Genomic DNA, 22,886 nt, shown 5'->3' with positions numbered 1-22,886 from the left:
CGATTCCCCCACATCCAACTCCGTTTTTTAAGAGTGTACGCTATCACGTTATGGTCTTAAAAGCGGAGCTTAAGTGTCCATAATTTTTCTACAGAACGGGGCCTTTAACGGACCTGGCTTTTATGGAGGCTCGAGTCCGCGAAGAGCTCCAATTCTACCGAAATGCGCTGAGTCGGTCACCACTGTGGAAAACACTGACATTTTTCAATGTATACATGGCCATATTCAGCGCAAGATGTTCTGCGATTCACACTGGGAAATCAGTGCCATCTATTCACTAAGGCGGACATGTCACGTTGGGCCACGTGGCGCCGCTTCCGTCGATATCATCCGAGGATCAGGCGTACCGCATGCAGGGGATGCAAAACATCTTTTTCAACAGCCAGAGATTAACCAGTGCAGCTCGATGGATCTAGGAACATTTCGGCGTGATTTGAAGGTTATCGCGCGAGCTTCGACCAGCCTAGCATTCCAGGCGCCTAACCGCCGGTTTTGGCAGAACGAAAAAATCAAGATTTCGCATTCTTACGTTCTTTCGCTGTTACATGACACAACCATCACCCCCGCGACGAAGTCACCACCTTTTCTCTCGATTGTAAGCTTTCCAATCATTGCCATAAAGTGTGTACTTCATTACCTCTTATCCTCCCGGACGATAACAAAATTTCTGGGAATGATCTGGTAAATATGGTGCTTGGCGGGCGTAGTGTAATTTGCTTCCGAATACTCTTTAGGGTGACCCATACTTCCCTGCTGCTGAGGCAGCAGGGAAGTTTCACCCGGAAGATGTAGCTTTTATCGTCCAATTCCAGATATTATCAAAGAATACGTCGTGAGCCATATTATTACTGCCTGTACGGTGAAGTAAAAAGAAAAAAATTCAAAACTACTTGCCCAGAAGAGAGTGACGGCTGCTTAAAACACAGTGAGGAAAGCTGGCCACATTCCTCCATGGCCACAGCAAAGGATTCTGGGCCATGGCTCTCTTCAGTTTCTTTGGTCGACGCTCGCGTGGCGACTTTCGTATCGCGCTAGGTTGTACAGATCACTTACGTGTAGTGAACTTTCATTCGAGAGCACCATACAGCAGCTATAAGAGTAGCGACCGAAGCTAAACAGTTTTGCTGTGTGATAGGACTGCATGACATGCGGCCACTGGAAGGTGCCTACTTGTGTGCACCAAAAACGACAAATGCCAGTCAAGGTAAAACTATTAATGGCGTGGTAAGGGGGATCTAGCCGCCTATGGCCAAATTTGTAGCGGATGTAATTAAGAAAGTAGAGCCATCCATTGGTTTCATTGCGCAGGTGTACATTTCGTCATATTTAATCTGCATATACATAGCAACCCGTGTCTGCTATAAATGACCAGAAGACCTGTTGACGGCGTCCGTGTGCAGGTTAGGGTTGTAACCCCGGCTGCTATCTTGCGGCGGGAAATCCTGTGCAGATTACCACGAAATAATCCAACATCTGTGCAGCGATGAATGTGGTTAGGAGTATATCGCATGTCTGCGAGGAGTGCTGGCAATGGAAGTTCGGAAAACGCCGCCAATAAGCAGGGCTGTGGATGCGCAAAGAACATCTGAAGGGGTGTCTAACCTACGAAATTTATGCACGATAAAGTGAACTGTAGTAATCGTGCCAAAGGACCATATTGCTGTGCCGCAGGTTGGTCGCCATGCAATTTAAACACGAAAGCGGACGTACTGAAGCAGGGCTTCAGTCTTTTGCTCGGCCAAGATGAAGGAAGCCACGAAAAAAAAAAAGGCATTGCACACTTTCTTTATTATGCCACGCTAGTGGAAATACAGCCCATCGACGGCGATGCACCCTCGGTGTCAGAGCAGGAGGTGGCTTGACTCTGGACAGCTGCTCAGGGCGATAGTATGCGTGATGCCATCGGGAACTACATCATAATTCCTGGAAAAGAAAGAAAGAAAATTCACAACATAAAGACGTGGTTGGCCTGTATACCACATGACGTAGGTACTGTTGAGGCCCATAATCTGCTCATAATAAAGACCTAACAAGAACAGCTGTAAGAATATTACATTGTATACGCCGACAGCCAGGTTATGTCAAGTGTAAACAGCGCAAGGAATGTCAGGTAGTGCGAAATGAGGATGTCCATTGGGAATGGGACCACGCGCACGCGCGTAAGATCATATCCAATTGATGGGGATGCACTGTAATGCAATCGCAGGGTTCCGGCGTACCGTAAAGACCAGACCGTAAGTGTTTGCGCTGGACGAATGAACATCGAGTCATCCTGCTTTTTTAGAACCCGGTTTACGCCTGATTAACTCAGGTAGCAGACAAAAACGAAGAAAACGCTATTGGACGCAGAGGACAGAAGATAGCGGTTTTAGGTACAATGTGTGTGTACACACCCACGAAAAATAAGATTATCCCCAAAACTTGAAATAAAAAGAGTATTATATGCTGGGGCTTGCACACTTCGACTACTAGCTTGTGTTCCCCGTTTGCTTGCTTTAACATAAGCACGAAGGAAATGCTGACCCTATTACGTTCAAGCTGTATATATGCCATTTGAAATTACTCCCCGAAGAAACACTTGAACATTCACGTGCTGCTTCGAGACGGCTTGGAAACAACGATGACTGCACTCACCTTTGACGCACCAGGAGCCTCCGCAGGGTTTCGGGCAGCACTCGAGTCCAATGGCGGAGCACTCGCCCGGATCACACACGGTGTACGCGCAGTCGCTGATGACGCCCTCGTTGCTGGGGCACGCACACATGGCGGGGGTAGACGCTGTGCACAGCACGAGCAGGACCATCAACATGGCAGCGTTAAACTTCATCTCGCAGCCTAAAGTGGGTAGAGTTCCTTCGACGAGAGTGGTAGCCTGTGTGAATCTGGTAGCTCAAAGGATGCTATCCCCGTATTTGTAGCCATGGCGTTGAGCGATACTACTAGAGGGCTGGGTCTTCCAGTTCGTCGAACCAATCAGAGTTAACAACAGAGAGAGATAAACAAGAAGAAACTAACATGTGATACGAGCTATATTCCAAACATTTTTGCTTCCAACTGCGCAAATGCGCAGAAAAAGACGCGCAATCAAACAAGAAAGGGGAAACTGTGAGAACCCATGTTAGATAAGTGTACAACCTGCAGAAAACAACACACGCTGACATGCTTGATGCTATCGTGGCAAGAGCGAAGATACCAAAACATACCGACGGTCGTCATTGCGTCGCCCACCAACACATGCAGCTGCCAAACTGAACACTTATTCATGTCAAAGAGGATCTGCATGCATTTTCAAGGGTCTAGGTGGCCGAGATATTCAATCATGGTGGTGCAGTCTGCTAACTGCACACAAAACGTCTCGTTCACTACATTATGGTAAGCAAAATCAAAATTATCCACGCAGAAACACTCCTAGAATCGAGAAGAAAAGCCTGGCTGCAGTAGGATGCAAATGAAATACAAAACAGCGGTTTGTAACATTACGTCATGATTCGCGGCGTCCTGAATTACTAAGCTGGCCTACCGAGGCTGTAAACGAACTCCACTTTTCAGTGTTCGACTACATTGGACAAGTCACAAACAGTAGCACCTTTCATCTTATACTTGGTAGGAGGGTTAGTTTATTGTTTGGATTGTTTGAACAGCCAACTACATACATTTTGTCACCCTGGAATCCACTGTGGCGGACACTGCGAGGACCGGAGAAGCAAGTTTTATGCAATCACAGATATCCTTCTTCTGATCCTGTCTCGTTCTGTTCGTGAAGAATAGAGTCGCGTATCGGATTCTCTCAGATCGCAACCAACTAGATTTTGTTCAGTGCAACACTGGTTAGATTTAGAGCACAGTCATGCACCAAGGGTTCAATGACCTCCATTCAGCTGGAATTATATCAACAATGCGCATCCACAAAATGCGCTATATTTTAACCCATACTTCGAAAACTTTCTAAATGCAAGTAATTCACCGTTTTTTTTTTCCGGCCTTGTCTAATAGCTTACCTATATGGCTGCGCCGCGTCTGCAGCTATATGTCGGTTCTTTCAGCGAATGTGAACTAGAATCCTTTTATTGCGACAGCAGCACTACGCTAGTCGTCGAGCCATTTCGCGTGGCACAGCGTGGGCCAAGCTGCGCATGCGCGAAGACCGTGTGATGCCAGAAGCATCAGCTGATGAGCCTGAGCTCCCGTCGCTGCCGCGCTTCACCGCGCGCTCCGTCGGTGCCGGTGAAGTGATGTCATAACCGCAGCCGGCGCCTGCTGCGCATCACTCTTTCCGTTGATTGTGCGGAGCAGAGGAGTGTGTGATGTATATATACCTAGAAGTGCGTGGGCATAATCAACCAAATCAACGGACGAAGGCCCTGCCGCTGCTCAGCGCCTAGCCTAAGCTACCCTAAACGTAGCCATTCGGCTGTTGCTTTCGTAACTCAACTAGGTTTAAAATGAGCTAAACTACTGACAATTGTTTTAAATAAGTTTATTGAGGCACGCATGCGGTTTCTGCAGCTTTCTAATACCAATGTTCGCGCAAATCAGAAAATAAGTTAGCCATGCTTAACAGTGTTAAGGATGGCGACATCGAGTCGAAACGGGAGCTGCCACTTTCAACCATCAAGACAAGAATTCCCGATCGAAAGAGGTGGAGGGGTCAAGAACGGTGTCAGCGAGACTCGACTGTGAATGGCCATCGCGAAAGAAATCTGGAAAGGAACGCGGGGTGTTCGGCCGGACGACGACCGCGGTCAAAGTCGGGCCATCGGGAACAAAAAGGTTCAAGTGGATCTCGGTGTCTCCCGCATGGGTCGGTACCCTCAAGGCGGCCACGCGGTCCCCTCCTTCGTCTGACGGTGCGGGGCGGCCCTTGCGACGCAGACGTGTGTGCCCAGACCATGAGGCACCGGCAGTCAACGCTTCTCCAATTCGTCTTGCCGGCGGCGCGCGGTGGCTCGTTCGACGCAGGTGTGCCCCTGACCATGAGACGCCAACAGACGCCGATCGACGCAGGTGTGTCCTAGACTATGAGACCCCGGCAGATAGCGAGCTCCTCGTGGGCTGCCCTCTGCACCGCCACAACGGCTTCCTCTTCCCCACAAAGTCTAAACTTTCGAGTGGGCGTGTCTGCGAAAGTGAAACTGTGTCAATGTGAGTGACAATAAATTGATAAGGACACACCCTCGACAACGAGCCCGCCCTTCACCCAGGGAACCTGGCGAATACGAACCTTTTGAAACTGTGTGTGTGCGGGTATCATGAGTTCTTCTCTAATCTTCCTAACAATGTAAATAAACAAGTTTTTAGTCCTTCTACTCCGAACTCCCTCGCTCAGTGGCACTTCTTCCTGGGTGGAACGGACGTCGATGCGGCTGAGGATCCGTCCAGCGGCATCCGAGTCCCACCTCTGACAATAGTAAGCTCGGCAGTTGCTTTCTTTTAGGTATTTTAACTATAACAATTATGTGCCTGGTCGCATTTGGAAATTAGTCGGGCGTTAATAGTAACCATGTGAGCATTTAGAACTTCGCCAGTAGAGTTTCCCTGGGTGTCATGGCAGAACACATTTTAGCAGCCACGCTCTTCAAGAACATCGCGCGATTTGGAGAGTGTAGTGGCGATCCCCGCAGATTGGGCGACAATGAGCCAGGGACGTGGATCAGGCGCCACAAAGTTACTCGTGGTGGACGCTTTTCGAAATACGACTGCACCGGGAAACTCTTGCTTTCGATATTCTAAAAAGTAGTAAAGCTATTATTGAGGTCTCGGGCCACAGTTCAGAAAAAAAAATTAAGATCGAAAACAAAGAGGAAATTAGTGTCATACTACAAATCGCTTTTTGTATCGCAGCCATAACGTTCAAATGAATGAAAAAACTACCTTTTTTTATAAAAAAATGTAATAAATCTGCATACCACATCAGCAGTCATAACACTTATACGTATTTGCACAACAAAGATTCCTGTTCTAGTTGTATACATAGAGGTAATGGCTGTGCAAAAAAATTTCGATATCACAGAATGTCGTTTTTAACTACGTGTTTATGAAAAATGATGGGTTTAAATAAGGAATGTGTTTAAAGAAAAAGGGATAATATGAATACTTATCGCACAGCTTGATGTACCAGGAATATGTCAGCAAGTTTTCTTTAAAATATTATAACTGGTATGACGCCGAAAGTCTAGGAAACACGCCCTGAGCCTGGGAGACAGCCGAAGTCCGAGAGAGGTCCGAGCGCGATGATCCCCAACCAGCTTCGTCGTCTACGCCAACGACCCACTGACTGTCTCAGCTTCGTAGTCCACTACTTTTTGTATCACTACCCCCGTTCTCTGTAGCATCGTCTCGAAGCGGCGCAGTGCTAGAAGGAACAAGAAGGAATAAGGAACAATAAACAGACACTTTTCTCATGCTACGGCGACTGCCTTTGCCAACCAATTAGAGGAAGATTCAGCCTGCTTTGTATCTGGAAACTGAGTCCTGTGCCTCGCCCCCTCGATTAGACCGATATTAGCTCGGGGCTCTGGTGCAACATTATGAATCCCGCTTTACATCCTCATGGAAGGTGCGTCAAACGACCGTTACCAAACACCGTATTATTACATACGACGATGCCCAACCCATCCGGCATCAATCTTACAGTATCTCCCCTATGAAACGTGAGACCATCCAAACACAAGTCAAGGAGACGCTTGCGCATGGTGTCATTCAACCATCTCACAGCCCATTGTCGTCACCTGCCGTCCTATAGTATATAAAAAATACGGAATTCTTCGTTTTTGTAGTTATTGTCGTTAAGTTAAATAGCGTCACAAAAAGATGTCTACCCGCTGCCCCGCATCGACGACTCCCTCGACTGACATCGCTGGGCTGGGTATTTCTCAACCATCGACTCAAACACCGAGCACTGGCAGGTAGACGTTGACGAACGAGACCGTGAGAACACGTCGTTTCTTTCCACCGATGGCCTTTACGCGTTTAATGTGCTGCCTTTTGGCCTATGTTCAGGTTGGCCATAAATAGCGAACTAGTTTGAACGACACCCTGGATGCCTGCGAAGCGTGCTGGATGCCCTTCGATTGGCTGATTTGACACTCAAGCCCGAGAAATGCCACTTCTTTTACACTGAGCTGGAGGTTTTTGGCCATGGGTTTGGTGCATATAGCGTCAAGCTCATTTCCAATAAAATTGCCGCCATATAGCGAAATTCCTTATTCCACGAACAAGAAAAGTGTAAAACGTTTTCTGGGTTTCTACCCCTACTAGCGCCGCTTCATGCCTGACTTCTCCAAGATTGCCGATCTGCTGACATGTCTGATAAGGGACGATGCACCGTTTGTCTGGTCCTCCGAGCAACAAGAAGCTTACGAGGAGTTGCGCAGATGGCTGCAAATATTTCCTGTACTTGCGTACTTTGACGATACAGCTTGCACCGAGGCACACACTGATGCCAGCGGCACTGGACTCGGTGCGGTGCTCGTCCAACATCAAGCTGGCATCAAAAGGGCGATAGCGTAGGCGGGCCGCACTCTTTCTCGTGCTGAGTGAAAATAGTATCCATCAGTAAAAGTGTCCGGCCATTCTATGGGCCACTGTAAAATTCCGGCCCTACCACTACGGTCACCCTTTCAAGTTTATAACCGATCCCCATTCCCCGTGCTGGCTGGCGAGTCTTCGAGACTCACCTGGATGCCTCGCCCGGAGGATTCTGCAGTTACAGGATTCGATTACACCATTGCCTATAAATATGGCAGAAAACACGGAGACGACGACGCGTTGTCATGTGCCCCCATAGATGAAGGGGTGGATGATGAGACTGATGAACGTCGTTTCCTTGGTGTGGTTAGTGACACACAATTGATGGCACGGCAATGAGCAGGCGAAGAACTCCGACCTGTTTTTGACTACCTGGAGACCCTATTGCAAAAACCAGCGTCTCCAGTGCGAAACCAGTAAGATTTTCGCGCTGGTTTTGCACTGGATCTGCTGGGCACGCTGGAGGTCTGCGATATTCACTGGAGCTGTAACGGGAAGACACTGGCTGCACTGGTGCGATGGGAGAAAAACGCTGGGATTAGACTTTTGACGCTGGGTGTGTCGCTGGCATCCGCGATGCACTGGGAGAAGCGCTGTATGTGCGCTGGGCCGCACTGGTCCCAGTGTCCCAGTATAGACGGTGCGGCGTGCGTCGTCAGCCGGAGTAGCATCCCTCAGGGGCCTTCAGGGCAACAGCGTACTTTCAATCGACCATCGGGGGGCATATGAAAAATATGGTTCAAGCAAGCGCTTTTTGCTGCGAAGTCGTTGCGCATTTGTAAGAAAACAAAGGCAGTATCTTTTTTCTAGAGTTTCCATGTTTCGATAGGTCGTTTCGAGCGTTTCGAGAGCGACAACGATCGCCGCGCCTCGATCTCATTACAGACTGACTACTAACGCACTACTAAAGCTGGAATTGAATAATGTGGGCTACCATGCATAACCAACTTCACAGCTGATCTTAAGGGCACTCTAACACAATGATTACTGCCAAAATGTTCAATGCGGGCTCAATCGCAGGCGAGCGTAGCCTGCACCACGGCCCAGTATAAACAGCAGAAAGAAAAACTAAAACGAGGAAGAGAGTAGTTTACCGAGCGATGGGTCCATGAGAGAAAAAGCAACAACATACAGCGCTTGTAATACATAATATTTGGCGTGTTTCTCAAGCTTTTGCGCTCCTTCTTACTCTGCGTATCAAGCAGCCGAGCCCTCGGTCATCGCAACGCTTCCCGCAATGTTTACATACAAATAAGGTTTAGTTACACGCAATTAGGGTCATCGCTGCGGCGCTTGCCGGTATTAAAGCTTGGTCGCACGTTTTTCCTTGAAGGCTTCTACTAAAGCTCCGTGTTCAGCGAAAATTACGCCCACGGTAGCAGAGCACCACCCAAGAGCCGGCGTTGGTAAATTTGCCAGCGATGTCAAACTACACATGTTAAAAATGATTCCAGTGCACAAAATAGCGCGCATAGGCACCCAGAACATTAGTTGCAAGTCGTGAGAGCAGACAGCAAGCTAAAATGGTCAAGAAGTTGCAATTGTTAGAACGATAGCAATGGCCTGTAGACTGCAAAACATGAAGTCCCAACCTTATAAATGCGGGTCATGACATAAAATGCAAAAATGTTTACAGGAAATCCAGTTCTCGGCGTGGCCGAGTGGTTAGCGTGCTGAGTTAGCAATTGGTATGTGCCGAGGGACTTAGTTCGAGGCACGCTTGGTGCGCTTGTTTTTTTTTTTTTTTTTACTTCTTTTTAGGTTTTTTATGTACCTAACTTGTTTCGTTACTTTTTACTTTTTAATTTTTATCCCACGCCTTTTTTTTCCGGGCGAACAGTGCCGCCAGCGCGGAGCGTCCCAGTATGCCGCGTCCCAGTATGCCGCGTCCCAGTGCGCCCAGTGTCCAGCGTCATACTGGGACCATAATCAGGTATGGCGCTGGGGCGCTGGCTCCCAGTGGCACTGGTTTTTGCAATAGGGGAGTCGTCCTGCTGGCGTACCCCGTCATGTTTGATCTTCTTTTTGTTTACGTTTGCGCAACGGTGTTTTGTTCAAAAGGACCTCAAGTAGTCGAACTCGACCCTGTCGTCTCGTTGTTCCATCAGAACTGCGCGACGATATCCTCCTTGCTTCTCAAGATGAAACATCTACCGGACATTTATACTTCACCCCAACGCTTGCTCGAGATCATCAGGCCTACTACTGGCGAAAACTTGATGTCACTGTTCACCAATACGTCAAGGGCTGCCGCCAGTTCCAATGCAGAAAGTAACCACCCCTCAATCCTGCAGGTTTGCTGCAGCCAATTACACCACCTGCTACTCCATTCGATACCAAGCCAGTATCGATCTTCTGGGCCCCTTTTCTTACTCTGTAGCCGGTAACAAATGGGTGATATTCTCAAACGAATGTTTAACAAGGTATGCGGAAACGAAGGTGGTGGAACGGGGCACTTCTTTCGAGATCGCCAATTTTTTCGTGAACCAATTCGACTTAAGGCATGGCGCACCATCATATGCGATTATTTGATACAGGCACATCATTCATGGCACAACTCATTCAGATGTGTTCGAATTAAGCCACACATGCCATCGCAAGGCTACGGCTTACCCTCAATGTAACGGGTTGATATAAAGATTACGTAGGACCATCAGCGATATGATCTCGATGTATGTGGACCGGGAGCAAAGAACTGGGATGAGATCCTTCCTTAGGTGACATACGCTTACAGCAACGCCATGCAAGAATCGACTGGGTTCACTCCGTTTCGTCTTTTGGACAGAAGGGAAGTTCAGCACATGTTGGACGCCATATTATTGTAGATTCTGATTACAAGCCGTTGGCCTTGAAAGCTGAGTTATTCTCCTAGCGTGCCGATGCGCGCCAACTTGCAGGCTTCAACATTCAAGATCAGCAGTTTGTCGATGCGCGTCGTTACAATCTTCGGCATCGGCACGTCAGTGGTGCACCTGGAGAACAAGTTTTTGTTTGAACCTCTGTGAGATGCGCAGATGCTCAAGTCCATACAAAATACAGCGCCGTGTGTGTAGTGGACGCCACATATGAAGTGGTTCTTGGCGGTATCAGCCAGCCCAGCCGTAGCCAACCTCACTCCGATGTTGTGCACCCTACAGTACTGAAGCCTTACTTTACCTACTTACCTAGAATGTTCAATATCATTTTGGTTCGAGTCCCTTGATTGCCTTTCACTGCTGCACCTGATGCCTCCGTGCTTATGGGTTTCTTTTTTTGGATGGGAGGGAATGTTGCCACCTTGGTTAACAGAGAGCAGAAAAAGAAGCTTGTGCAGTTGGGTTCTGCGAACAGCGAACTTATCGGACCCTACTGCGTGGTGTTCCCCCATTTTTGCGAGCTAGCCTCCCCAACTGGATTGCCAGTGGGGTCCCACTTTGGTGCACCATTTTTATTAGTGGGGGGGGGGGGGGGGGGGAGGGGTCGGGGGGTTCTAATAGGGCTCTGCTCTCAGAGCGAAATGTTCGCCGTTAGCTCTGGCTAAAGCCGTGGAAGGGAAGAACACCACACTCAGGCATAGCCAAAGGGCCAAACTATTTATTGGCAGTTTCCAATGTTTTCCTCGGTCATTACAGCATCCGCGCTCTCCGACAGAGAAGGGAAGTAGGGTGCGCCCAGTGCGCTACGCCAGTCCCTCTCATTCCCGCCTTCTCCGCAGCAGCTCCGGGAGATGAAGGCCACAAGAGGAAATATGAGAGCCCCCCGTGAAAGAAATGAAGAGGGTGTTTGTAGTGTCGTGCAAGCGAGGGAAATTTAATTCTGCTGAATCCCTACAATGTATGGGGTTGACATGTGTTATACGTCCGTAAGCAGGACTGCTTCAAGTGCAGGACTGCAGGTATTTCGCTTTCAGAAGAATAATATACAGCAAAGAAGTATGCGAGTTTAAAAACATGTCAAAGAATAGAGAGACTTGTTAATCACTGGCGGAAGACCTAATGTAAACACGAAGTAATTTTGCCCACAGGTTTTTCTTTATCCATGCTACCCTTCTAAATGCTCCGATCTGCAGTGGGACGTGGCGGATGTAAATGAGGCTACAGCAGGTATTCAAGTGACGTCACGGGCGCCGCAACACCGCTTCAACGGCGAAAGTCGGAAGTGGCGACGATAATGAGATTATATTCGAAAAACGATTATTGATATTATAAGCATTGAACATAGCACAACGCACCAGGGTATTCACAAGTCAGCGAAATAATGTAAGGCGCATTTATGGTACGTTAAAGTGGCATAATAATAAACTAAAACATTCATATTTGGACGACGGCGACTCTGACGCGGATGCATATTCCCCTTCACACTTAGTGCCGATTGAAACTTAGTGCCGATTCACCACAAAATATTTCCCTCTATGACAACGCAGAAATGAGTAGAAATTACCACTAGGGAAATTCGGTATTCTTCAAAAAGGCAGGCCTGTACCATGGTTATGTTAATTGATATTAAAATTGTACGTGATGACACAGCAGTTCAGGGCGTCCATATCTACTCTTCTTTTTCTTATCAGTGCCTCAGATCCACTACTCCTGTACACAGCTTTAACGTCAGCAGCGGATCAACACCACACGTGTCCTATTATCTCAGACTGATGAGTTGCAGTGATCAAATCTCTTAATCCCGTGAGTAGACACTATCCACAGTTTCGGCTACATAAACGGGTCTGGCGTACGATGCACTGTTAGAACAGCGTGATTTTCCACAGCTGAAAGGACAAGCCTTCCAGTTTCACTGAGAGACATGAAGCCCACCACTGCAATGCTGCTCGTCGTGCTGCTGCTGTGTGCAGCGTCTGCTCCCACCATGGGTCGGTGCCCGAGCAACGAGGGCGTCTTCAGCGACTGCTCCTTTTCGGAGTGCACGCCAGAGGAGTGTGCCCACGCCGATCTCGAGTGCTGCCCGAAGCCCTGCGGTGGTAGTTGGTGTGTCGAAGGTGAGTAAAACATTTGCGTTACTATGTTGCCTTGTTAAGAGCAGGTTGTGCTTAGAACTAAATTTCAAATTCGGCAAGCTTCTTTATTCTGCTCGGCAATGGTCGCTACATTTCAATTCTAAACATATTTACAGATTTAGATAAAGCTTAAATGTGTGACGTCATTTGCACGGTTTGCCTAATCAGGCACCCATGCCGTACAACACCATAGCCGTCGCATCGCATTGCGGTCACTCGAGAAGCACACCCCTATTCTACAGCCGTTCGAATATTTAACCGTTTTTGAAGATCTGCAATGAGAGTTTTTTTTCTTTAGTTTTTTTTTTTTTTTTTTGTAGGGTTTTCGTTAATACACCTGTGAATAGAGGCGTGGTGCTCTCCTCCTGGGTCTTAATTGCTTCGTGCACTCTTTCGTGCCACCGTGCACACCGCTTTGAGCTTCTTTTCGAAACAGTACGATTGTGTTACTTCACAACGTTAGCACTGACAAGCCTTCACCAAAGCAACATTCAGCTTCAAATTAGCGAGGCTTTTTCGTACAACTTTGGACAAATTAGACAATTCAGTTCTGCAAACGCACATTGGCTAGGCAGGTCGCGAGTCGTTGCTGTCAGCGTCCCTCCTAAGATAACAGTTAGTCTTAGTACTGTACATACGTGCGCGTGCGCGGATTGTTTATCAGTGAAAAATCTAGTAGTGTCGCCTCCATCTGCGTCCTGCTTGTCTCAGTGTTATGCTTCACGCAAACACGCGTTCTACTTGCTACCTGTTAGTAGTTCCAAATAAATTTCTTGTCGCCATTATTGTGCCTTTTTTTTTTTATTACGTCTTTATTTCTGCTTACGGTAGGCGTTTACCTTGCGGCAGAACTAAGTTGCTTCATGGATATAGGGGTGGGGGAGCGGTTAAGGGTGGGGGTGGGGGTGAAGGTTGGGATAGATATGAGCGACCGGTGTCCACTTCTTCCAAGAAGTGGACTGTGCCTTTTATTGTGCAGTTCTGTAACAGCCTTCACGTTTAAGGTAACATGCCTGTCCTACTTTATTGTTTGCAGGAGTTTACGACTAGCTTGCACCGGCGTCGTGGCGCGATGATCGATCATGTGCGGCTGCTCCCTGGCCTGCCTGCCTGACCACGCCAGCTGCTATGACGACACCTCGCTGCATCGATAAATAAAGCCTTCGTCCTTCAGTGCACATTACTTTGCTGCCAGGCTCATGCCATCCTTGCTTCTCGCTTTACCATTATGCCCCGACGTGAGAGGACGCCATTCCGAATTTGCATAAACTCTTTGCGCAATAGAGCTATACCCGTTGCTAATACCACTTGTTGATGAAGCATTCGGGCGCATAATTTCACACCATGCGCAGTGGTACGTGCTCTTGCTCTTCAGAGCTTCGGGTGTGTTTCTGGCACGTTTGTAATAGAATGTAAGGTTAACTGAGCGAACAGCGCACACAAATATAAGGCGAAAATAAAGTAGTCGAAGCGAACGCCGGTTAGCGCCCCTCGAATGAACTTTGCATTTCATGATTACAATGCGGATCTTTTTGTAGGTCTTCAGTATGCAGTGCCTTACCACCACTATACTCGTCTCTTATGCGAAACGGCAAGGTTGTCCTTTGCATTTACAGTGGCAAAGTTGCATCAGAGGTTGCACAGTGTGCTGATACGCGAATGTATGCGCGTATCTGCGAATGTCTTTCGATATGCTCATCGAGTGCAAGTATACAAATTTTAGAACCGCCTGCAGGAGCAAGCAAAACGACCGTGCAGCCAGCACTCCCAGTCCAGCGACAAAAGTCGTTAATTGGAGTGTGGCGAATATAAGTTCAGGTTGAAAACATTTTACGTCCCAAGTGGAGCGGCAGGATTGAGATGTAACTTACATTCGCTGGAAAGTATTTTGCACGTGGACGAAGGCGTGGGAATTGGGCATGACGACAGAATTGAAATCAGGATTCATGAATGTTCATTCAGACACCCGGTACCCTAATGGACGCGCATACACGTTTGTACAGGTGGGCTAAGGTGGCATTTCACATAATGTGTTAAAGATTGGGGAGGGAATAATTAAGACAGCAAGCGGGATCTCGAAGCCATACCGCAGTGCTGTAAACTGCAGGTGACTCCTTGGTTCAGTTAGTCGTCTGAAGCCGAGGAGCCGGACCGTGATAGCTCAAACGCGGGCATTAAGTGCAAAGAGAAATCTCCAGATTACTAGGCGAAGTGCCGCAGAAACGGTCCAGCTCTCCCAAGCGTATTCTTCGGGCGCGCGGGAAACTGGAACGAACAACCAATACTATCATAGGTATCAAAGGGAGCGCGCAAGAAAGTGAACCGGTGGAAACTTCTGATCCAATAGCTTCATTTATCCCTGTTACTCTTAGAAGCACAGCTCGAGCGCATGTTGGCTAGGTATGGACGTACACGAACGCAGATATGCCCGAGGAGACCGGAGCCGCGTTATTATCTTAAAGTCGCAGCTTGAGTATCTAGCAAATTGTGTTCTTTTACGGCTGTGCTTATGCGAATTGTGCTCGGTGATTTTGAACTTGTGTGTGCACGTTTAGTATTGTGCCTAATGGGGCTCATTTTCTAAGCAAAGAGCACCGAGCTGTTTATCTACCGGCTGCCGATGAGCTCAAAGCTATAAGCAGGCTGTGTTTCCATTGCGTCTAGTAAAACTTTGTAATGTTGATTTGTTGGGAACAACATAGGGCTAGTCGTCGCACTGCTGATAAGTCTTACCGAACACGGCGGTAAGCATTAAAGGCCCATTGTCCACCCTCCGGTCGAAAATATTTTCTTCCCCGGTGACTGCGAGACTTCGCCCCTAGAACGCAAAGCCGCAAAATGTTTTTGAAAAGAGTAACTAATAACGCAGTTACAGCCACCGCAATCACCCGAATCTGTCATGCTTCTCTCCTTCCGTACCCTCGCAAAGGTTTTTCACTCTCCTGCCCGAGGTCGTCTAGCCTCCGCAAGACAAATTCCCATTCCTCCTCCGCGTTTGGCGGGAGGTGGGGCGTGGCACTCCGCGTGCGCGAAAAAAAAGAAAAAAAAAATGCCCGAGGCAGCGCGCGCCGCTGGATTCAGTCTGGCCGTGGCGAGGGAAAAGCGTGCAGCGAGCGGTACACACCCATCCTTTTCCCGTCAATCAGCGAGACGGACCAATGGGCATCGTTCGCGGTACGTACGTCATTACTGTGGCTCGACGGGCCAGCGCAGGAAACGGGGAAGCTGGCTTCCCGAAGGAGAGCATAAGAGAGCTTTGAATTGCATTTTCGATGCTTTGCGGTGCGCGTGTCACTGTAGCATTTTGCACAGACTATCGCCGGTACCTGATCGAAACACTGGGCTCCTTTGCTTAAAAGGGCCTTCCCTGGACAGTGGCCCTTTAAGAATGTGCGTTATCGATGACATATGGTACATAATTATAGCCATGATTGCGCAATGTAGTCCTTTAGACAGCTACGCAGCCCCTGTAATTTAAGTGTTTTAACATATTTTGTTATGCAGTGGTTGTCTTCACATTTCGCGTCATTTTAGACAAGGCTATCTATAAGGAGCACAGACGATTTCTTGTGGGAACCACATTTTCTGCCTGTACAATCCCGATTTTAGATTTATGTGCCAGGAAATTTATGTGCCAGGTGACGACAGATGGGCGACCTGTGGATCATCACTCTTACGACAGAACAGTTACGGTGTGTATCCTTTGCTATATCGAAGACATCAAAGGTTATGATTAAAGGATATAGTCTTATGCGCGAGAAACAACGGATGTGGTGCACGTGTTGGTAAGGCGTGGCCATTGGACAGCCTGAAAAAGCTAAAAAAATATACTAATTTTAAGAAGTAACTAGAAAGCACAAAAATCCGGAAGCACTTGATTATTTTTGTTTTTAAATAGTTTGATGCATTCTATGATGCCTTTTTTTTTTTTCTTCACAGATTGTACTCGTGCGGAGTGTCATCATATTGCGCAGAGTTTCGCTGTTTAACGTTTAGAAAAATTATGGGCCAAGTGTAAGTTGAGGCCGGCAGAACAGAATCTCTATTGATTCATGCTCCCTGAATGACAAAAGCCCGCTTTCAGTTCGGTAATGATCCTGATGTGCCGGCTTGTTGGGCTAATTTCCGAAGCAGGTTAGAGGTGCAAGCTTCGAGAGCAAACCAGAAGGGCAGGCTCGTATTAAAGGCGAAGCTGGTATATCGCGCGAATGAAAGTAAGCGCGCGAAGCTTTATAAATACGCTGGCTCCTCCGAGGATACGACTCCAAAACTGCCTTTATGTCAGGGCAACATATGAGGTCTATCGCCGCTCTGAGTCCCCGAGTCTAGGTACACACGATGTTCGATCCTGATGTTTCCGGTCGTCGATGAATACCAATTGCTTTGGGCCGCATGAGAACTATGCCCACACACCAGCATCGATTCCAAAGGTAGGCGTGTACAGAGCAGGTCAATAAAATACGTTTTTTATTGGTTCCGCTCAATGTGGAGACTTTTAGCGGTAGCTTCAATGTACAATCTTTATCCGAAATGTACGGTTCAAGAGTTTTCACTGTAAGCGGTGTGACAGGATTTGTAGCCCATTTCCAGTGTTCGAAAAATCGCATGTGACGACAAAATCTTGTCCTCACCTTTCTATTGCTGAGGTATTCCAGGAGGGCATTCAGGAGCACCGCTATAGGTCTCAGATGTGTACCACTTGAGCCATATAGTTTCGACAAAGCGTGTATATGGTTTTCTCCCACCAGTAAAATAATTGTCAACGGACATAACTGAACATAAAAAAAGGAAATACATCTTCTTGCTCTCCTTGGCGGAGAGGCAGGACACTAGTGCACTGCACCCAGTGCCATTATTTTATTATGAACTGCCTACACAGCATTACAAAACCTTTCGAGTGTTGTTTTCTTTAACACGATAGTGTTATATATCCCGTTCTACAGAAAATCCGTGTTTGGGGCAGTCGGAGCTATTAGCAGGAAACCAGGGGCGCGGCTCATACTGGGGATTGTCTGGCGCTGATTGAATATAGGGTCGCCTGACATCAACGAACCATGCGACGTGTCTTATTTGACAGGGTCTGCTAAGACGAGCCTCTTCTTGCAGATGGATGGACGATATTAGAATAGGCTTTCCAGTACCCTGTAATTTTGAGTCGGACACGTTACGCATAAATCACGAAGGCACGTTCGAACGACTTGGGTAAGCTGACCTTTACACCAATTTCGGGTGGCCTTTCACATACGTTTATATGATAACTAAATAGTGTGTCTACATATTAGATGAAAAAATAAGGGATTACTAATCGGGCAAGTAGCAAAAGCCTATATATGTAAACAAGGATCTGCAAGGAGACTTTGCAAGCAGGAGCCATTACCGTATCCTACCATATCATTTAAAGGCGGAGTTTTAGTGTCTCTTCAACAATGGTTACAAGCAGTGTACCTATAGGCTGTGCCTTTATTTGTGTGGCACGACCCCTTTTCCTTGTTTGCATCCATTCACTTAGATACTCGCTTATATAGTCGTCTTTTATTAGTTCTTCGAATACCCAATACAATAATTAGCGGTATAATGTCTTAATATATCACTTGTCGCAAAATATTATAGGGGCACCTAAGCTCTGCTTTATGGCTATGAGGCAAAGGCATACGCTACCAGCCCACATATGTCTCGCTCTAACCTAGCTGTACGGATGTACCTGCGTGGCCTAGTGATAACATGAATGCAAGGGTCTTGGCAGGCTGATTCTGATATCACCCTCTCATATGAAAGTAGAGGCCCGATTGGCTTTTCCTGGGAGACATAATGTCAGACAACCCTTCGTCCAGTCTGTGCGTGGCCATGCGATCTGCCACCTACCGTCCGCCAGCGCCATGGTAATGAGTTATAGCTCACAACACCGACGCCTACGCCGGATTTTCGGTGAAGGTTTTTAACAGTATCGTGTTAAAATGCCAGCTAGATCAATATAAATCCTCTGTTTACCAAAACCGCATGGGTGTACCAAGAGGACCAGTAGCTTTTGTAATTCAGGATAGAAATGTCCCGGAAGACTGGGTTCCGACCTCTCTTCCTTAACTCATATGCAAAGCACACGCTGGCAGTGTCTGCTAACTTGGTAATACCATTTGGTCTTGTAACTAAAAGCTGAAAACCAATCAGGGGCTTGGCCATTTTCCCTGGCAGCTATACTGTTTTTCATAATCTTGCTAGAGATTTTTCGCTCACACCGCCAAAAAGGCTGACACCTCATTTTCTGGAGGACGGGGCCTTCAACTCAATTATTTATAATATCTAGCTATATCTAGGCATGCGCTCACCTTCAATGAATAAAATGCGATTCCGTTATGTGAAAAACTGCCAAATGGCGTAGTTGTTTTAAGCCTTGCCGCTGAGCCAACCCAGGAAATTTCAATTGCGGCCGCGGCACCGCTTGTCGGTTTAAGCGAAAAGCAAGGCGCCCTAGACAGCGATATCTGTGCAAGTTAAGAAATCCCAAATGGTGTTATTTTCGGAGCAATTTACTGTGGTGTTTCCGACAGTATACGAGACGCTTCTGGGTGCTAAAGCCTCTGCCATATCGCTAGGCTTCGCATAATGGTCAGGATCTCCCAGCGTCCTGATCGCACCTTACTGCGTCGAGTTCCACCATTATTCGTGAGCTAGCCTCCTCAACTGGACTGCCAGTGGGGTTCCACATTGGTGCATCATTTTATGGGGGTTCTAACAGGGCTCCGGCTCTGCTCTCAGAGCCGAACGTTTGCCTAAGCTCGGCTTAAAGCAGTGGCAGGGAAGAACGCCACACTCAAGCATAGCCAAAGGGCCAAACTGATTATTGGCAGTTTCCAATGTTTTCCTCGGTCATCACAGCAACCGCGCTCTCCGCCGTCGCGGCGTCATCTCTCTCACATGATGCTGTTCGTCGAGATTAGAAGGAGGGGAAGTACGGTGCACCCGGTGCGCTACGCCAGTCCTTTTCACTTCCGCCTTCTCCGCAGCAGCTCCGGAAGAAGAAGGCCACGAGAGGAAAGATGAGAGCTCCCCGTGAAAGAAAGGAAGAGGATGCTTGTAGTGTCGTGCAAACGAGTGGAATTTAATTCGGTTGAATCCCCACAATGTACAGGGTTGGCATGCTTTTATACGTCCGTAAACATGACAGCTTCAAGTACGGGACTGCAGTTATTTCGATTTCAGAAGAATAATATAGAGCCAAGAAGTATTCGAGTTGAAAAACATGTCAAAGAATAGCGATAGTTGTTAATCACTGTCGGGAGAGCTAATATAAATGCGACGATAATTTTGCTTACAGGTTTTTCTTCTTTCATGTTACCCTTCTAAATCCTTTGATCTGCAGTGGTGCGTGGCGCATTTTACTGGGGATACAGCAGCTATTCCAGTGACGTCACGGGCGCCATAAGACCTCTCCAGCAGCTGGCGACGGTAATGAGATTATATTCGAAAAAGAATTATTGATATTATAAGCATTGAACATAGCACAACGCACCGAGATATTCACAAGTCAGCGAAAGAATGTAAGGCGCACTTATGGTAATTTACAGTGGCATAATAATGAACTATAACTTTCATATTTGGACGGCGGGGACTCTGACACGGATGCTTATTACACTTTAAACAGGTAAAACTTAGTACGGATAGACCATAAAATATTTCCCTCTGTGACAACGCAGAAACGAGTAGAAATGAAAACCAGGGAAATTTGCCATTCTCCAAAAAGGCAGACCGTTAACCATGGTCATTTGAATTGATACCAATGTGGCACGTGATAACACAGCAGCTCAGGGCGTCATACCCTTCTTATTTCTTGTCAGTGCCTCATATCCACTACACATGCATACAGCTGTGACTTAAGCAACAGCTTAACACCACACGTGTCATATTATCTTAGGCTGATGAGTTTCAGCGCTGAAATCTCTTAATACGTTCCCGTGAACAGATACCATCCAATGTTTGAGCTACATAAACGGGTCTGGCGTACGGTACACGGTTAGAACAGCGTGATATTCCGCAGCCGAAAGGACAAGCCTTCCAGTTCCACTGAGAGAAATGAAGCCCACCACTGCAATGATGCTCGTCGTGGTGCTGCAGCGTCTGCCCCCGCCATGGGTTTGTGCCCGAGCAACGAGAGCGTCTTCAGCGACTGCTCCTTTTCAGAGTCCACGGTAGAGGAGTGTGCCCACTACGATCTCGAGTGCTGCCCGAAGCCCTGCGGTGGTTCTTGGTGCGTCAAAGGTGAGTAAAACATTTGCGTTACAACCTTGCCTTGTTAAAAGCAGGTTGTGCTAGAACTAAATTTCAAATTCGACAAGCTTCTTTAGTCTGCTCGGAAATGGTCGCTACATTTCAATTTTTAATATACACATACAGATTTAGATAAAACTTATATATGTGACGTCCCTTGCACGGTTTGCCTAATAAGGTATCCATGCCGTTCACCGTCGCATCGCATTGCGGCCACTCGAGAAACACAATCCCATTCTCCAACCCATCTGATATGAACCCTTTTCGAGGGTATGATTAGAGGTGTTTTTATCGGGTTATCTTTACACACCTGTGAATAGAGGCGTGGTGCGCTCCTCCTGGGTCTTAATTGCTTCGTGCAGTCTTTCGTGCCACCTTGCACACCGCTTTGAGCTCTTATTCTTTTCGAAAGAGTACGACTGCAGGGATTCACAATGTTAGCACTTTCGCCTTCACCAACGAAACATAGTTGATACGGCCCATAGATTCAGCTTCAAATTAGGTAGGCTTTTTCATTTCTGTAAACGCAAATCGGCTAGGCAGGCTGCAAGTCGTTGCTGTCAGCGTCCCTCCTACGATAACCTTTATGCTTAGTGCTGTACATACGTGCGCATGCGCGGCCTGCTTATCAGTGACGAATCGAGTATATTCGCCTCCGTCTGCGTCCCGCTGTTATGGGTCTAGCACACACGCGTTCTGCTTGCTACCGGTTAGCAGTTCCAATTAAATTTGTTGTTGTCATTACTGTGCATTTTGTTGCGCAGTTTTTTAACAGCCTCTACATTTAAGGTAACATTGCTGCCCTACTTTATTTTGTCTGCAGGAATTTACGACTAGCTTGCACCGGCGTCGTAGCGCGATGATCGATCATGTGTCGCTGGTCCCTGGCCTGCCTGCCTTGCCGCGCCAGCTGCTATGTTTGGAGCCGTTTCCCTGCATTCAGGAATAAAGCCTTCGTCGTTCAGTGTACATTGCGTTTGCATCCACACTCATGCCATCTTTGCTTCTCGCTTTATTATGGTCCCGACATGAGAGCACGCCATTCCGCATTGGATTACAGGTTTGCGAGTTACAGCGATAACCGTTACTAATGTCACTTGCTGATGAAGCATTCATCTTACAATTTCGCACCATGCGTGGCGGTACATGCTCCTGATCTTCAGGGCTGCGGGTGTGTTCCTCGCTTGTCCGTATCAGAAAGTCACGTTAACTGAGTGAACAGCGCACACAAAAATAAGGCGCAAATGAAGTATGCGAAGTGACCGCTTCTTGTAGCCTCTCGAATGAACTCTGTCCTTCATTATTACAGTGCAGGTCTTTTTGTGGGTCTTCAATATGCAATGCCTTACCACCACTATACTCTCCTCTTATGCGAAGCGGCAAGTTTGTCCTTTGCATTTAAGGCAGCAAAGTAACAACAGAGGTTGCCCAGTGTGCTGATACCCGAATGTCTGCTCGTTTCTCGAATGTCTTTCGATATGCTCATTGACTACAAGTATAAAAGGTATGGCAACGTTTGTAGGAGCAAGCAAAACGACCATGCTATAGAACTCCCTGCCCAGCAACAAGAGTCGTTAATTGGAGTGTAGCGAATATAAGCTCAGGTTGGAAACTCTTTACGTCCCAAGTGGAGCGGCGGCATCGAGACGTCACATAAATGCGCTAAAAAGTATTTTACGCGGAGACGGAGGTGCGGGGTTTTGGTGTGGTATCAGAATCGAAATCGGGATTCACTAATGTCCATTCAGACACCCGGTGCCCTAATGGGCGTGCATACACGTTCGTTGAGGTGGGCTAAGCTGACATTTCCCATAATGTGGTAGATTACGACCGTATGATAATGAAGTGAGGTGTAAAGATTACAGAGGGAATAATTAAGACTGCAAGCGTGATATCTAAGCCTTGCCGCAGTGCTGTAAACTGTAGGTGACTGAAAGAAAGAAAGCGTTTATCTCGCAATCTTGGTCCAGTTGTTCGTCTGAGAGCGCACAAAAAAAAAAAAAACGAACCGGTGAAAAATTCTGAACCAATAGCTTATTTATCACTGTTACGCTTAGAAGCGCAGCTCGAGCGCATGTCGGTTAGGTATGGACGTACACGAACGCAGATA

General features: G+C 47.4%; 2 protein-coding genes across 2 annotated transcripts; one reads left to right on the top strand and one right to left on the bottom strand.

Annotated features, from left to right (window-relative positions):
• Positions 1 to 1,774: 1,774 nt before the first annotated feature.
• LOC146186396 (uncharacterized) lies at positions 1,775 to 2,907 on the bottom strand. Its single transcript, XM_084605669.1, has 2 exons — positions 2,635 to 2,907; positions 1,775 to 1,923 (listed from the first exon to the last, which is right to left on the bottom strand). The coding sequence occupies exons 1-2, from the start codon at positions 2,825 to 2,827 to the stop codon at positions 1,910 to 1,912; spliced, it is 207 nt and encodes a 68-aa protein (XP_084461795.1). The 5' UTR covers positions 2,828 to 2,907; the 3' UTR covers positions 1,775 to 1,909.
• Positions 2,908 to 12,255: 9,348 nt separating this feature from the next.
• Positions 12,256 to 13,685, top strand: LOC146186395 (uncharacterized). Its single transcript, XM_084605668.1, has 2 exons — positions 12,256 to 12,496; positions 13,551 to 13,685. The coding sequence occupies exons 1-2, from the start codon at positions 12,304 to 12,306 to the stop codon at positions 13,562 to 13,564; spliced, it is 207 nt and encodes a 68-aa protein (XP_084461794.1). The 5' UTR covers positions 12,256 to 12,303; the 3' UTR covers positions 13,565 to 13,685.
• The last annotated feature ends 9,201 nt before the right edge of the window (positions 13,686 to 22,886 follow it).

This window comes from Amblyomma maculatum, chromosome 6 (genome assembly GCF_055883805.1).
Source record: "Amblyomma maculatum isolate TAMU_Amacu chromosome 6, ASM5588380v1, whole genome shotgun sequence".
NCBI classification, from domain to species: Eukaryota; Metazoa; Arthropoda; class Arachnida; order Ixodida; family Ixodidae; genus Amblyomma; species Amblyomma maculatum.
The sequence above is the reverse complement of the archived record's forward strand: the minus strand, read 5'-3'. Positions and strand labels throughout refer to the sequence as shown.

Bases quoted from the DNA above. Each gene is read 5' to 3' on its own strand.
- LOC146186396 (XM_084605669.1), bottom strand. From the start codon at position 2,827: ATGAAGTTTAACGCTGCCATGTTGATGGTCCTGCTCGTGCTGTGCACA.
- LOC146186395 (XM_084605668.1), top strand. From the start codon at position 12,304: ATGAAGCCCACCACTGCAATGCTGCTCGTCGTGCTGCTGCTGTGTGCA.